Genomic DNA, 18,146 nt, shown 5'->3' on the forward strand with positions numbered 1-18,146 from the left:
CAGCTACAAACCTTTCATTGATTGAATATCTGATCGCCTTGCTGATTAGGTGGGCTACACGTGCATAAGTAGTTTGATGATAAACGACCAAAATTATTTCGGCTCACGAGATGATCGCTCTAGATATCATCACATGCTTCGATTGGCCACTCTGAGTCAAGCCTCCCTAGAGATGGAAACCGAAACGGTTGTCTTACACGGAGCCCATGTAGACCAATTTTGTAGAGCCCACCATGATGTCCGCGTGACATCCACTCTTTATCAATTACTTTGACTCATGTTAGAGTGTGAGCTCAAAAATGAGGTGAATTCAAAATTCAGGTGGGATATACCATTAGTGAGGATTGAACTCTTGGGTTCAAGGCCGGGCTTGAGTTTTTAAAGGCCAATGTGAGGGATGGGCCAAGCCGAAGCAAAGAGCGAATGGCCCGACACAATCTTTTATTATTATTTTAAATATATGGTTTTATTTTAGTAGGGAGAAGGCTAAAACGACCAAAGCATTAGGGCACGGATTTGGTATTACCTCCCCTAGCTAGAGACTGACAGTCATGTTAGGAGAAGGAGCTCCATGAGGCCGCCATGGTGTAAATGTTTTATCCATCCATTTTAAGAGATGAACTTAACCAAGATATTAAAGAACGCGGATTGCGTCCTACCCCCGCCCATCTTCGGCGGGGAACGGGCAGGAGCTTTGAGTGACCACCGTGATTTATGGGTCTTATCCACACCGTCCATCCAATTTTATGTATTATTTTATAGGACAAGAACAAAATTCAGACAGATCCAAAGTTCAAGTGGGCCACACCACAGGAAGCAATGGTGATAATGATTCTCACAGTTGAAACTTTTCCCGGTCCACTGTGATGTTTATTTGCCATCAAACCTATTAATAAAGTCACGTAGACGTGGATGAAGATAAAAAAAAAACAAATATAAACTCCATCCTAAACTCTATGGCCCCGGGAAGTTTTCATCCGTAAGACTTTAATCTCGATTGGGCTTATATGCTAAAGCTACGGGAAAAAGAAATGAATGGACTGTGTTTAAGACCCGTACATCACGGTGCAAGCTCATGCCCGTTCCCAACATCTGGAGACGAGCAGTGTACGGTCCTTGCATTAAAAGCCTTGGAATTCACGGAAGGCACGGAGGGCGTCAAGTTGTGCTATTAAATCATTGAGATCGTAAACTAGAGTGTCTACCCGGGACGCCGATTTCCGAAAGCCTTTCGCAGTTAGTTCTTGCCGAAGGATTCTGGTTGGGCCCCACTATGATGTTTCTGAGAAATTCAACCCGTCCATCCGTTTTTTGGTTTCATTCTAGAACATGTGACCAAAATTAAGGTGGATCCAAAACTCAAATGGGCCACACAAGAAGAAACAGTGGGGATTTAATGACCACCATTGAAATATTTATATGGCCAAAAGTTTTGTATCGATCTAAGTTTGTGTGTTTTCACTCCATCCTAGTTAAAATGACCTTATAAACCGTTTGTTTGGCCTACAAACGTCAAGGAGAGCCTAGGAAGTTTTCAACGGTTGGAATTACTTTCATCTTTAACGGCCCAGTTGAGTTTTGGATCTTTCTAATTTTCGATAGCATATTCTAGAATGAGCTTAAAAATTGGATCGACGTGTTTAATTTCTCGTAAACATTACAGTGGACCCCACCTTGCATCCCATTAACCTCCTACTAAAGGCTTTCCAGGAAATCCACTTCCGTCTGCCCGCGGCTCAGATTCTATGGGCATGTGGCCCACCGACCCATGCTTACAAGGGAAAGGATTGGCTTCTCCGGAAACGGATTGGCTACTCCCCCTGACACCAGCCAATGGCTGGTGGTCGGTGCTCTGTAGGGCCCACCATGATGTATGTGTTTCATCAATTCCGTCCATATATTTTTACAGATCATTTTACTCTATGAGACCAAAAATGAGTTATATCCCAATCTCAATTGGACCACATTACAGGAAACAGTGTTGAATGAGTGTTGACCATTACAAATATTTTGGGGGCCATAAAAGTTTTGGATCAAGCTGATTTTTGTTTTTTCCCTTCATCTAGGCGTGTATGACCTAATCAACAAATTGGATGTCAAATAAACAGTACAGTAGGCCTTAGGAGGATTTTAATGGTGGATATCCAATCACTATTGTTTTTATCTGGTGTGGTTCACCTGAGTTTTATATACCTCTCATTTTTGGGATAAAGCCCTAAAATAACATTTAAAAATGAATGAACATAATGGATGAAACACATACATTATAGTAGGGGCCATAGAGCATCGACCATCAGCCCCAGGGATGGTGTCAGGGGGAGTAGCCGGGAAAGCCACCCGGGCCGTGGCTGGTGGTCGGTGCTATGTGGGCCCCACCATGATGTATGTGTTTCATCCATTCCACTCATCCATTTTTAAAGGTCATTTTAGGGCTGACACAAAAATAGGGAGGGATATAAATCTCAGGTGGACCACATCACAGGAAAACAATAGCGATTTGATATCCACCATTAAAATCATCCTAAGGCGCACTATACTGTTTATTTGACATCCAATCTGTTAATTAGGTCATATAGGCATAGATGAAGGGAAAAAACAAATATCAGTTTGATCCAAAACTTTTATGGCCCCCAAAAGGTTTTTAATGGTCAACGCTCATTTGACACTGTTTCCTGTAATGTGGTCCAATTGAGATTCATATATAGCTCATTTTTGGTCTCATACCATAAAATGATATAGAAAAATAGATAAACGGCATGGATGAAACACATAAGTCATTTTGGGGCCGACGGAGCACCGACCATCAGCCATTGGCTTGTGGCAGGGGGAGTAGCCAATCCGTCCCCTGCCACCGGCCCCTTTTTGCAGATCATTTTAGGGCTTTATCCCAAAAATTATATGGATAGAAATCTCATGTGGACCACACCACAGGAAAACAATAGTGATTGGATATCCATCATTAAAATTCTCCTAAGGCATACTGTACGGTTTAATTGACATCCAATCTGTTGATTACGTCATGCAGGCCCAGATGAAGGTAAAAAACAAAAATCAGCTTGATCCAAAACTTTTATGGCCCAAAAAGGTTTTTAATGGTGGACGCTCATTCAACACTATTTCCTGCAAATGTGGTCCACTTGAGATCGGGATATACCTCATTTTTTGTCTCGTCTTATAAAATGATCTGAAAAATAGATGGACGACATGGATGAAACACATACATCATTGTGGGGCCCACGGAGCACCGACCATCAGCCATTGGCTGGTGGCAGGGGGAGTAGCCAATCCGTTCCCAGTTCCTAAACCCACTGGACGGGGACGCAGATTTCCTGCGAAAACCTTTGGCAGGAAGTTCCTGCGCTGTGATGCTACGTGTGGCCTACAGTGATGTTTGTGAGAAATCCACACCGTCCATCCCTGGTGGAGCTCATTTTAGGACATGCGACCAAAAATGAGTTGGATCCAAGACTCAAGTTGGCCGGACGAGAAAGAAAACCGGGGAAAACAGGGGGTTAAATCAAAGTAAATATATCAAAGCAATCCCAGGGACCGAAGCTTGATGAAGAGGTAAATCTCTCTCCTCCTTCCTTCAGTGGCCCCCACCTGTGCAAGTCCCCATCTGCTTTTTGTGCCAAAATTCATGCCGACACAGGAAGCCTGTTTGTATTTGGGCTGAAAGTTAGGCCCATGCAGGCCTTGGACCTTAATTGATAGTGGGCCTGGGCCTTAATAGCCCTGCCTAAATCCGTACCATTCACGCCCCTACTTAGATAGGCCCATGCCCGAGTCCGATTCAACCAAGTAGACCCCTGACAATTAGGTGCTGTTTAATAATTTTAAAAAAAATTTACATTTAGGTTGGTGTTCAACAGATTTAGATGGCCATCCAGACTCTGTCTTGCAAACGGGCTCAGCCCAATCAACCGCGCTCAATGACTTGAGACGCTTAAATTATTGGGCTGAGCCCATCTCCGTGAGTCGGGTCGCAATGCCCACCCTGCCGGCCCAGCCCATTAAGCCATCTGGCCCTTAGAAATATATCAATTTCTCACCAAGTGGGCCCACCTTAGTATCTTAAATGCATCACAGTGTCTACATATAGGACTGATTCCCCACAACACAAGCAGCACAGAAGCTTCTCTCAAGTGAGATTTTTGCTCCGCATTCCCACCTTTTTCGATACATCTCTTCATTTGCATCTTTTCTGAATTTTCAGGAGAAAACGAATTTTCTCTGTTTGCGTCTCTTCGTTCTCTTTTCTTTTGTAAAGAGACTGGTTCTCTTCTTCTACAGCATCTTAGGCTTCCTGAAACCAAATTCCTCCACTTGGGTCCTTCTATATTATTCTTGCACCTTATTCAAGTGAATTTCTTCCCATTTTTCGTCTTTTATTTTCTTTTGGAACATCTCAAGCTTCTTCAAATCAAATTTCTTCTCTTGGGTCCTTTTTGTTTATCATTTTTTTTTTTCTTCAAAGGGAGTGGATCTTATAGAACTAGCTTCTAGAGTCAAAAGTCTTCTCTTGGGTCTTCTTTTTATTTATTTATTTTTTTTTCACTTTTGTATACCTTGTTCATCGAGTGTCTATCACGCTTATTTAATTGAATTCCTTTCCTTGGGTCCTTTTTTTTTTTTCCTTCCGTTTTATGAGATCTAGATCTTCTAGAGAATACAAAGCTTCTTAAAATCAAACACCTCTCTCTCTCTCTCTCTCTCTCTCGGCTCGGATTTTCCATACTCCATCCATTTACTCTCTTTCTCAAAATCAATGGCTGTAGCTACAGTAACATCGGCCTGCAATGCCACCACTTCCCAAAGCTTCTCCTTTGAAAACAATAACGGGGCCCACCTCCGCGACGCCTCATTTTCATCCTATCTGAGCAATGACGACGACATCTTCACTCTAAAACTCGGAGAGTCGACTCGGAGCCTGACTCCCATCACAACCACATCCCCAGAGCCTGCGTATCAAACAAGCTTGGAATTGAAGTGCAATCAAGAGACCGAGATCGACGTCTTCAGTGCAGAGAAATACTTCAACGGAGGAATATACAAGGAGGAAACGGTAATTCCTGAGATGGTCGGGAAGCATCATCCAAACAAAGACGAGAAAATCAATATACCACGACCAAAGACTGCAATTAAGTCATCGACTCCAAGCGTCCGCTCGGAAGCAAGTTGGAACAGCCAAAGCGCACTGTTGCCAAGCCTTCGAAAAGACCCGTCGATGAATGCACGGAAACAGGCGAGCGGTAAGCGATTTTTCATTGGTTTTGGTTGCAACTGTTCTGGTAAGAAATCCGTTGACATTGATGAAATTTCAAGCCATTCCAAGAAAATCGTCGATCTTGGGGAACCTCGAAGCACGGATATCTTCATAAAAGAACCATCTGATGTCGGCCGGAATCTGACAGTTTTTGCCGTGAAGAGGCAAAACCGGCCCGAGTTCCGGCAGAGAGAAGAGATGGATTGGCCGGTGACTGAGAAAGGGGGCGCTGGGTTCAACAGAGAAAACTGTTTTGCTTTCCCAATTTCAAATCCCGTGGCAGGAAATGTGACCGTTGGAGGGCAGTTGGAAGTAGAAAAGGCGCGAATCTCGTTGGAGGTGTTTGGTACCCCTTCGTTTAGAAAGGAGGACCCGGACTCAAGTCTCCAAACGAGGTTTACCACGATGACTTTAGACACCGGCCGGAGAATCGAGAATATTCCGGCTCCTCACCGCAACAGCGGTGGTGGTGACGGTGAGGATGATCTACGAAGCGATGCGAGTTCGGATTTATTCGAGATCCGAAGCCTTTCGGGTTCGGGCCACCCGTTTTTCAATCCAGAGGCACCCGACGATGCGTCGACTACATGCTACGAGCCGAGCGAGGCCAGCATAGAGTGGAGCGTGGTCACAGCTAGTGCCGCTAATTTCTCAATAACATCAGATTTTGATGATCGACGGTTAATAGAAAATGATCCAAATGCAAGAAATAAGATTACAACCGCTGCCAAAACCAAGTTAAAGGAAGGACATCATCGCCAAGCAAGTTCATTGCTTGGTTGCAAGGGTGACAAGGCAGTGAAGGTTGCTACAGATACATACCGGATCACACCAAAACCCGACCCGCATAGGCATCGACGGTCGGATTCGATGGCATCGTTGGCGAGATTGCAGGGCGAGAGGCGGGTCATGGATTTCGAGTCGGCACATGCTCAACTTGCTTTCGGCACACGCTCGCTTTCACGGTCCCGATCGGCGCACATGTTGCATTCTCTTTACATGCATTAGGACTTGTACTACATTAGCGGACCACTTGGAGAAGAGTATGTATTTTTTTAAGAGTAATGCAAGTTCTCGTGGCTGATTATGCTTGGAGTATGGAGGTTGATTTGTGTCCGTTGATGGACGGTTGTAAGGCAATGGATCAAGGTGGGCCGGAGGAATATTGTTTGAATTTCGCTCCTACTAGTTTTTGCAAGCTTGTGTAGCGGTTGCTTTGTTAAAATAAATAAATAATGCATGTATTTTTGAAAGCTTGTGTGTACTCAGATGTTGTAAAGTTAACTGAGTAATGGTGACTGATTTCATATTTTTTTCTTTTTATTGTTCTTATTTTTTTGATTGGTTCATCGATGAGAAATAAATGTGTACTACATCAAACACATTTCCCAAAGGCTTGTGCCCCACGAAGATCCCATCATGCAAAAAAAGTCACCCAGGTTGATGTTGAAATTTTGGTTTTAAAAATCAAAATATTTTAAAATTTTTATTTTTTTGCAAAAACCTAATATTAAAAATTTCAAACAAAAAACTAAAATTTCTTTAGTTCCAAGTTGAAAAGGATGAAAAGAAATTTGTGCTTTATAAATAATTGTGTTTGTAATATTCTTACTTGGAGAATTAAAGGGTGGGATTAGAGCTGTGCAGAATCCGACCAAATTCGACAAATCTGAACTGAACCAAAGGCCTAGATTGGTACAGATTGAGTAGAACTAATCAGATTCGATCGTACATCGGATCGAGTTTGAATCGTGGTCAATTCGGACCAATCCGATTGGAAATTGAAACGAACCCTAACCCCTCTTTCTCTACCCGAAGGAGGCGCCGCACCCACCCATCTCTCCTCCTTTTTCTCCCTCTTTCTCCTCCGATTTTCCTCATCTCCTTTCGTCTCTCCTCCTTTCTCCCGGTTTCCCACATCTCCTCCTTTCTCTCCCTCTTTCTCCTCCGATTTTCCTTCTCTCCTCCTTTCTCTCCTTCTCTCTCCCAGTTTCCCACATCTCCTCCTTTCTCTCCTTCTCTCTCCCTAGACTCAACTCGATCCGACTTGATTCGGTTTCTCAGATCGAGTCGGACTCAGTTCGAGTCAGGCCAGCAAGGATTCAGATCGGATTGAGTCAGCGCTGCTGGACTCAATCCGATCTGACTCGACTCGATGCCCACCTCTAATTGCGATGCTTAATTTATATACATGGGTGTGGCAATGTTGCTATAATGATATTGGCACTAGACTACGCACTTTGCACGTGTCATCGAGTCAGTGTATAAGCTTGGGTTTTATCATAAGCTAAGGAGAATGGTCGGATCCATGGATCAATCAATTCCAACAAATCTTATTTGAATTCATCAGGTCTCACCAACAACTCTTCTTAAAAGAGCTAAAATTTATTTATTTTTCAAAATTTTAATATATTTTAACAATCCACTCATCACGTGGGCTGCCTGTGGTTTGATCAAATTGACAGCTATCCATTGCTTTCAATGGTGTAGCCCACCTAATAAATGCTTCATTTTGATTTTTGTACCATGTTTTCTCCATAGTAAGACCAGCATTTTAGACAAGTTGGATGGAATATTGGCACTTATGGACTAATTGGACAGCAAGCCATGGTCCAACTATGATCAGATACAACAAGTCTCTCCAAGTTTATAGGATATATGAGGCGTGCGGATCATGATCTGAACCATTCATTAATCATTAAGCTCCTTTAGTGCGCCATAATCCAAAAATCTCACATTGATTAGACGATCCTGACCAAATAAAAAGTCAATAAAAATAATCATTTACCCAGCTTTTGTGATTTACACCATTTTTTATTTGGTCAGGATCATCCAATCACTGTGAATTTTGGCCTATGAGAAGTTCGTGAATTTCATGGATGATTATAAACGAGAGTAGTAATTTTCCTCCCAAGTGTATTTGACACCATTCATCCATGCATGCAGTGCCAGTACGTATATATATAAATGAAACTTAACTGTTCATGAATTACATTATTAAAGCATGTTATTTTCTTAGGGTCGTTGAAGAGTAATCCAACTCTACAAGGTACGCGGATTGGCCACTGCCCCCACCGGCACCTAGCCAGAGACAAACGGTCTTGGCAGGGAATTTGTGGGGCCCACTGTGATGTATATTTTTTATCCACGCCGTCCATCCAGTTTGAAAGATCGTTTTAGGGAATTTTACCAAAAATGAGACAGATTGAAGGCTCAAGTGGACCACACCAAAAGAAACGGTGAGATTAATGCCTACTATTGAAAACTCATCGAGGCGCAAAGTTTTGGATCAAGATGATATTTATATTTTCCCTTCATCCATCCAGGTCTTTGTGACCTTATAAACAGGTAGGATGGAAAATAATCATCACGGAGGGCCTAGGAAGGTTTTAACGGTAGGTATTCAATCCCCACTACTTCCTGTGGTGTGGTCCACTTCAGCCTTTGATCTGTCTCCTTTTTGGATTCATTCTCTAAAATGATCTATCAAAATGGCCGGACAGCATGGATAAAACACATACATCACGGTGGCCCCACAGTGCCCCTGCGAGGACCGTCCGTCTCCAGCTAGGTCTGATGGGGTAATGCCCAATCCGCGTCCTCTGCCAGTTCTTCCCGTTGGTCCTACCCGGGTGTGTCTAGGCACGGAGCATTGCGTGTAATAAAACTCATGTACACGCCACACCTGCCAGAATGGCACATACATGTAAGATCCAATCCATCCATCAGATTGGTCCAATCTTCTACATGTTTTCCCAAAAATAAATCTGATCAAGTAGCATGTGGGTCATAATATTGAAAACAGGTAGATGGGTTAGAAAACTTTAGCTGAGTTTTTAATTGCTGTACATCTGTTCCTCAAACTGAGGCCCACCTGACCAGTGGGTCAACCTGATTCTTGGGCAAGCACATCAATATAATGATGATTTTCCTGATGGATGGATTGGATCTCATATGCACCTATAGTGCCATGCGGCGCCTGCATGGCATGTACATGAGCTGTATTGCACGGTCGTGTACGGTTAGCAAAGCTCATGCAAGAAATAGAAGACTTTCACAACCAAAGTCTATGATTTTCTTTGAAGCTGTGGCTCTTCTAAAAGAGCTTTATCCCTATCCACACCTACCCCATGTCATGCAAAAGTGCAGCAGCTCAGAAGCATCAAAGATGGATTTTCCCACTAAATCCAATTTCCTAGTCAATTACAACTTCTTTTATGTTCGTAGTGCATAAAACCATGGCCACCCATTTCCCTACCACTGTCCACTTCCTCCTTTTTATTCAATGCTAAGTCTCGTACAGGTTTTGGAATTTCTCTTTGGCTTAATATCAACTCCCAAAAGCATGTCTGCCCTTATTCATCAAAACTTCTTTTCTACTTGTAATTTTTGCATCCAATGCCATGCTTAAGGGCTACAAACCAAGACCTTTGGGTTGGGTTGTGTCCATAAAATCTAAATTATAGGCCCACCCCATGCAGATGAGCATTGGAAAATGCGCGATTTTGGGGTCCTCGGTATTGAACTTTTGTTGTCAATGCCTCGTGCCAGGACCACCGTCGGCACATGGAAATGCTCGACCAGGGAGCTTTTGGCATATGTTCACAGTTTTGGAGTGGATGAGATGGTTTGATTCTTCCTTCACCCCAAAAGGCAAAACGTAGCATGAAACTGGCACAGTTATCCTGTGCCCACGAGCCCATGTTACTGCATTTTGGAGGTCCTACCACTATGTGAAAGAAAGGAAGTGAAAAGGACACTTTTCGCTACTCGGCGCGCGAGGTGACTCAGCAATTTGCAACTGGGCCATGACATTGATTTCTAATACGATAGATAGGCTCAGCTCTGGTGTTTACAGTTATGAGGAGAGCTGTAGACCAAGGAATGTTTTTGGATTTGGTACAATCAATTCACAACAACCACATCTATACATGACCATTTGATGGTGTGGAAGCCTCTATTTAATTCCTCAACCACCATCCAACTAAGGTGGGACCCATGAATCCATTTCCATTATTCATGCTATGGAAACCTTTGGCTGGAGGTGATTTAATTGAGATTTAGACTACAAAAGCGAAATGATATTACACCGATGATGGATGTTTCTAGCTGCCCATGTGCTCGAAAGAGACTGATACGCCCCTTCAGCTTCAAATAAAACTCTAGGCTCCCTCAGCTCGATGCGACATCGAGAAAATATGAAGAGCATTCCCACTGTCAGTATTCAAGTTAAGTAAATCGGAACCAATGTCAATACTCACCTGATGAGTTCCTTTCAATTACATCTTGAAAGCAACACAATCGAAATTTAAAGCCCTAGCCCTCAATGTGATAGCTAAGGGTATGTTTGGATACAAGAAATTAAAGTTGTGTTTCCCACAGGCTATTTAGTGTGGTTTTTTTTTTTTTTTTTAAACAAACCCTCACACACTCACGCTGCAGTGGGATTTCACCACCTGTGGGCACTCGAACCCTTGACTGGGTGTTGAAACTCCCGAGAGTCTACCACCGGAGCAAGAGTAAAGACCCCACAGGCTATTTAGGTTACGATGTCTTGACTAAGCTATTTAGGTCATGTCATTTTGGACTAGTATTTTATTCCTTGTTTGTTAAACATAGGGAAGAAAGAACAAAAATGGAAGGTGGTTAAGATGGCAGGTAGCACGTACTACTAATGCACGTACTACTAATAACACACATGTGCATTGAAACATGTGACACATGTAAGATACTTGAAGATTGATGGTGAAACGTGATATTTATTTGCTGTTGAAACAAGGAAGTTGCATACATGGCGCATTTAGCATTTTATCATTGCTAATTGTTAGATTTGAAACATTGTGTCCTTATTTTCCTTGGTTATTGTCAGGAAATAGATTTGGCAAACTATATTCAAGCTATCTAATCCAAATAGCTTTTAGAGAATAAAGCTTTCTTTGTATCCCAATGACCATTGCAAAAATTGCAACTTGAATATTACTCAATGCAATTCCATTTGATAGTGCAACCAAACGCGCCCTAGGGGTGGTTATTGGTTTCACAATGGTCAACGTCTCTATCTTGCATGACTACATTGATGAGACAACTAAGCATTGTTGTGGCCGCAAAATCCCAATCTCTTCCCATTGCTGTTCACACATTCCCACCTCATCATTCTTACAGCCTACCTACTTGTCAAGACAAGTCATAAATAGCAAGGTGCCCGGATCACTCCACTTGGAAAACAATGGCACGAGACGCGTGATTGGCCTGGATACTGAAAAGTGAGGGTGGATAAGAGAGAAATTCTACGAAAGCGAGACAGATCACCAGTTACATCCAATTCTGAGAGGCGACGGCGAATTATATAAGCAATTACACATGACAAAAGCGATGCTAAAATCATGAAGTGGGCCATGGTGATCTCAAAGGAGAAAGGAAGATTTCTGCGGTGGAGGAGCGATGACAACCCGATCATTTGAGCCAGGTACATCCGTCGACGGTGACGCAGCATGTTGTGAGCAGCTATAGGCCTTACGTGGAGCAAAAACAAGCCTATGAAACAAGACAGCTAGAGGTAATTAAAGCACTATAAAGATATGTAAATGAATGGAAGGATGCGGGCCAAACATTCAAATCTTAGTAATTTTGTAATTTTTCCATTAATGTCGATGAGTGGATCTGATCAAGTATGTGGACAGGCTAGAATTGCCAGATATTGAGACATGGTTACCATAGTTTAAGAAAATAAATTTGGTCCCTTTTGAAATGATCCCAAGGTCACTAAAACAGATAAAAAGACTGTGTCCAATAACACTTCATATGTCCTATAAACTAAAGAAACAAAGGAGAGACAAAAGGAGTAGGTCCAATAGCTCTAGAAATAGGAATTCGACTCTTTGTCAAGATCCAATGTATGTGCATTCTAAGCTCTAGCACAAAGAATCTAGCTTTTCTTTTTCTTTTTTGATTAATGCTTGAAATGTAATAAAAAAAATATAGAAAATAAAATGAGGATAGATAAACCGAATCACTCCATCGTGGATGTTTCAACCTTTGTAGAAAGGGTAATGTGTTATTGACAAATTAAAAGAGAATTCTTCAATAAGCTAGCAAGATCAATGTTCTAAGAAGTGGACAACCAACCTAAACTAACATTACATGAAGTATGAAACGAAGTGATAACAGATTCGAGTGAGCGAGCGAGGAAGCATCAGTTCCAAAATGCTCTTAGGCATAAACCATAGTTTAAAATCTTGAAAACTTGACTTGTATCGGCTTCTAGACAGGTTGAGTTGACTCGGAGACTCAAATGAGTCATTGCTCGACTCGACTAGATGTTTAATAATTAAATTAATATTGTTTCTAAATATTTTAAACAGTCATATTTATAGATAAAATATAAAAATAAGAAAAGGTTTACAAAAGTATAGTGCTTGGCTTGTTTGTCAGAGACTTCTATCCTTCTGCTAGAGGTTAAGTTCGAGGCCGAGTCATGCTTACAACCAAGTTTATTAGTGAATCAGTTCAAAATCCCATCAAGTCGAGTTGACTCAGCTGAGTTCGAGTTCACCATGTTTTAGAACTATGGTGCAAACATAAGGAAGTGAGAGCAGCACCTAGTTAGAAAGAGATACATCCATAGAACAGGCAAATGGATGATCTATCAGCTGATTTATGAGTCCAGTTTGATATCTTAATGGTCAAAACTCAACTATCAATGGACAGGATCATCTTGTCAAAGAAATTTAGGGTCTTATGCGCAGCCAACCATAGGTTTGTTTGGGGCCACCATTGCATGTATCTTTCATCAAACCCGTTCATCGAGTGTGATTCACAGTATGAAGGTAAGATACAAAATTAATCTTGAAACAAAACTCAAGCAGGCTGCATTGCGTATAACCTTTGCAGGGCGGCTCAAAGGGGTAGGTTGGTGAGGCAATTGCGTTAGGCCCCCTAATTATGAAGGCCCTATATTATAGTGAAATTAAAATTTCTTAATTATGAAGATCCTATATTATAGCAAAATTAAAATTAAGATGAAAAAAAAAAAGCATAATTTTTTAAAAATAAAACTTATTGAAAGACTTACAAAATAGGAACATTTAAAAATTAGTCTGCAGCTTTGAAAATGAAAATAAAAAACAAATCCTATAAATTAGCATTATCAATAATAACAGTCTAACTTTATTGTCTCTTTTCAAAATAATAGCATCATTCTCAATAAATTTTTCTCCTAAAACCTACGACCACAACTACCTACTTTATTGCTAATTAAGTTATCAAAAAATTAAATTCTAACATCATTTTTTTAAATTAAATTCTAACTTTAATTTTCTCAAAAAAGCTTCAATTTTATAACTGGCCCCCAAAAATGTTGAGCCGCCCTGGACCTTTGAGGTCTTAGTTACCAATGGTGTGGCGTATATGAGTTTTTTTTTTGTTTTTTTTTTTTATTGAGATATTATTTTATATATATGTACGGTGAAATAAGAGTTCTCAAATGATGGATGGTGTGTTTTCCACGTATACAATATGGTGGAGCCCATGGAGTTAGGGTGTTTTAAAAGTGTGTAAAAGCAGGTGTTTTGGGTCCTTACTCTTGCTTGGGTGGTAGACTCTCAAGAGTTTCAACTCCAGTTCGAGGGTTCGAGTACCCATATGTGGTGAAATTCCACTAGTGTATGTGGGAGTGTGTGTGTTTTTACAAAAATAAAAATAAAAATTAAAAAAAAAAAAAAACAGGTGTTAAAGAGAGTTTTGGTTCCGTCTCTTTCGTATCCTGTCTAGTGGTATCTATACAGAGGAATCCGCTACGACACATGTTTTAGGCAGTGCGTAAAACACCCAAGCTTCATGGCCATGTGTTGTATATGTAAGATTCATTCTGTATGTTTAAGATGCATTCCATCTATCAAGTGAGAAAAGGAGCTAAACGACGGGTTTTCTGGCACGAGGACAGATTCATGAGCTGCCTTCTCCTTGTCTAGATAACACTTTGCAGGTTAGTATTTCGTGGACGGTTTATTATAAGTTAGAATTAAGTGAACGGTTTAGATCATATTTGAGAGGCCAAACATGAGACGCATATGATGGACGGGTTGGATGTCACACACGCATTATTTGGGGCACACAATAGCCATGCCACCACTACATATGGATACACCAGTGCCATAAGGCACGGTCCTCTGTTTTGTTGATATGAAAATACTAGTTGAGAGGAAATACAGCAATGATCCACATTTAAGGGGGAGTAAAGGTTAGATAATTGAGATCATATCAATTTAGGGCCTCTTTGGATTCGCGTATAAGAATGTATTGTATTGTATCTAACTAGTATTTATGTTCGATCAATTTCAAAATATATCCAAATCAACATGTCATAAATCAATGTTTGGATAGGAGGTATTGTTCGGGCAAGTATACAAATTCTTGTACGGATCAATGTTTGGTTATGACGTATTAGGGTTGCGTATTGTATATACGTATAATATTGGTAACACTTGTACGATGATGACTATTTTTAAGTTCTCAAAATGGGAACTCAGGTGGGGCCGACTGTCATGTTTGTGAATAATCCTACTCGTTCATCCATTTTGTGATTGAATTTTAGTACATGTTGCCAAAATTGAACCGTCTCAAAAGCTTTGTATGTGTAATATAAGATAATCTGTTTTACCTGATAATTTTAGTGCTTAAGCCCAAAAATGAAGCATATCAAAAACTGGAGTGGAACACACCATAGGAAACCCTGTAAAATGAACATCTACCATTGAAAAATTATTGAGATTGAACATATACCATTGAAAATTTATTGGGGGCTATAAAAGTTTTGGATCAAGCTGATATTTGTGTTTTCCCTTCATCCATATCTATGTAATCTAATGATTAGGTTGGAGGACAAACAAACATCACTGTAGGCCTTAGGAAGGTTTCAATGGTGGAAATCATTATTCCCATTGTTGTTTCGTATGGTGTGGTCTACTTGAGCTTTGGACATGCTTCAATTTTGAGCTCGGCTAGTAAAATGAGCTGGAAAAATAGATGGACAGCATAGATAAATCACATACATTCATGGGGTTGGCTTGACAGAGTTTACTCAGTACAATAAAAGCCCATTGAGCAGTCCGATTACTCTTTCATCAAATCCATTCACTAGATGTAGCACACGGTCACGAAGGGTGGGACACCTAAAATATCAGGTCAGTCCAACCATCATATATGGACCAAACCAACGGTTGAGATCCCATGCTCATTGTTACCTGTGTTGTGGCCCACCTGAGTTGTGGATTTTTTTTAAAGATAATTTTAAGGGATCCCATCATCATGGTAGCCTTTGGTAATGCATACATTGGATGGCACATACAGAATCCGGTGGGCCACACAGAATGATGAAATAGAGAGCATGTTAACGAATTGATTCAGGGAACATTATCGTTTAATAAAATATTTCAGTCATGCAAAAGCCTGAAAAAATAAACAGCATTTGCCTTTATATAATAGTATAGAACTATATAGAGATTAAATTGGCTCGTTTGTCCAACTGATCAACTGGGCCACTGCTGCAATTGTATTAAATAGCCCTGACACTTTGAATCAAAAGCCATATAGGGTCTCATACATCTATTTAAGATGGCATTAGTAATAAAAAAACATTATGTATTGAGATCAATGTTTTAACAAATGGGCCAGCTTAATTATAGTTGAGTCAATTCTAAAATGTTAATTTCTTACTTGTGGCAAGTAAAGGATCTAAATTCTAACCAATAATAAACAACTAGGAAGTTAAAGAGGCACCTGGTTAGAAGGATGTACAATTAAAAACTTGACTTAGGTCTATTTCAATTAAGATCATGGGCTAAATTAAGGCGCTGACCAAATTAGGTGGATTGATGGCTGGATTTTTATTTTATTTTTTTATTCTTTTAGTGCTAGAAAAGTTAGGGTTGGAGACCTTACCCACCTTTCCCTTATTTATAATATAAAATTAGTATGGCAGTTTGAAGGCTAACCAACATTATACAATGCAGACACGGTATGCTCTAACAATTTGAATTTAGAAGCTATTTGTTTTCTAATTCACTAATTTTAATACTTGAAAATAAATATTAATTATTTTCCACCGTAGTTTGAGCACCGTTTTCAAGGTAGGGTTCACGTTTTGCATTTTGAATACTAAAATTGAGGTGAAATGTGAATTTCACGTGAGACCTACTGTGATGCATATGACTGGTCTATGCCGTTCATCTATTTTGCTAGCTGATTTTAGGGCATGAGCTCAAAAATAAAGTAAATCTAAAGGTCAAGTGAACTGCATCATAGGAAACAGTGGGAATTAAAGGCCTATTATTAAAATCTTTTTTAGGGTTTAATATTTGTTCATTCTCCTTATCCATGTACGTTTTACCTTTTGAATGGGTTAGATGATAGATAAACAGTCTTCTAGGCTCTAGGAATAAAAAACATTTCAATAGTAGAACTTTTATGATCATTGTTTCTTGTGGTGTGGGCCACTTGAGCTTTGGATCTGTCTCATTTTTTTGGCTCATATCTTAAAATGTTCCGGTAAAACAGATGAATAGCATGGATATCTTATATGCATCATGATGAGGCTCACAAATTTAAGTCGATACTTTTTTGATTAATTTTTAAGACAAAATACTCACAAAAATCAAACATGCCTATGGTGATTCATAAATAGGTTAGATGACCCATTTAAATTGTTTATTTGTCCAATTGGCCAAATTCGGGGCACTTGGGGTGCCATTCAACCATTTTAGGGAAGAAATTTATGGATATTGGATAGGAGCTAAAACCACACGCTGTGGTCCACTTTTAATTGATGCAGCAAGAAGCTCAACTTCCACGAAATTGGCATTCGATTCAGTTCCACTCCAGGGTACATCCAAACAGGCCGAAGGCATTTACTTATTTTTTTATTTTGCATTTGTAAAATCATTCATGGGAGAAAAACTCCAGTTTCTTTTTTTTTTCTTTTTGTCCTTTTTCTTTTTGCCCTCATGGTGGGACTCCTGAGAATGGACACGGCATTTATGGAGGTGGCTATGTGATGTGATTGCGCTTTCTTTTCTTCTTTGCATAAGCACGGTTGCCGATTGCGTACTTCCTCCGCCCATCTCAAGTTGGGAACGGGCAGCAGCTTTGAGTGGCCACCGCAATGTGTGGGTATTATACACACCGTCCGTCCATTTTTTTCATTTCATTTTAAACCCTAAACCCAAAAATGAGGTAGATGCAAGGCTCAAGTTGACTACACAATGGAGATTAAACTCTTACAATTGAAAACTTCTCCGGGGCAGATGGAGCTGATATTTGTGTTTTAGGTATATATATATATAACTTTATGAATAAGTTGGATGGTGGATGGCAAATAAATAGCACGGGTGATGATCATTATCACCACTGCTTCCAATGGTGTGGTCTACTTGAGCCTTGGATCTGCCTCACCTAAAATGCTAGGAAAAAATGGATGGACGGTGTGGATAAGACCCATACATCAGTGGCCATTCAAAACTGCTACCCGTTCCCAGCTAGAGACCAAGTAGGACGCAATCCGCCTCCCGTAAGCACACAGTCACAAGGACAATCAAACCATCTTCATCAAGCATCATGGTCTGTACAATTAAATTGCCTCACAAACAGCTGGCCATAGATGGCTCATGACCAATACCATAAATGGCAACTGATACATGAATTTATTTATCTATAATATGTACAACTGTATAAGTGTGAACTTATTTATTTACTCTCAGGAGTTTCAACACTAGATCAAGGGTTGAGTACCCATGGGTGGTGAAGTCCAAAGCGTGAGTGTGTGGGGGTGTGTGTGCATGTGTAAAATAAAAATTTTAAATTTTTTTTTAGAAAAAACAATTTTTTT

The 18,146-nt window shown here is 40.4% G+C and overlaps 1 protein-coding gene across 1 annotated transcript; it reads left to right on the forward strand.

Moving 5' to 3' along the window:
• Positions 1 to 4,108: 4,108 nt before the first annotated feature.
• LOC131242112 (protein PHYTOCHROME KINASE SUBSTRATE 1-like) lies at positions 4,109 to 6,586 on the forward strand. The gene has a single exon (XM_058240535.1). It carries the CDS (start codon positions 4,769 to 4,771, stop codon positions 6,272 to 6,274), a length of 1,506 nt encoding a protein of 501 aa, XP_058096518.1. The 5' UTR covers positions 4,109 to 4,768; the 3' UTR covers positions 6,275 to 6,586.
• The last annotated feature ends 11,560 nt before the right edge of the window (positions 6,587 to 18,146 follow it).

Source organism: Magnolia sinica, chromosome 4 (genome assembly GCF_029962835.1).
Source record: "Magnolia sinica isolate HGM2019 chromosome 4, MsV1, whole genome shotgun sequence".
In the NCBI taxonomy this organism is placed as follows: Eukaryota; Viridiplantae; Streptophyta; class Magnoliopsida; order Magnoliales; family Magnoliaceae; genus Magnolia; species Magnolia sinica.

Coding starts and splice junctions, on each gene's coding strand:
- LOC131242112 (XM_058240535.1), top strand. CDS start 4,769: ATGGCTGTAGCTACAGTAACATCGGCCTGCAATGCCACCACTTCCCAA.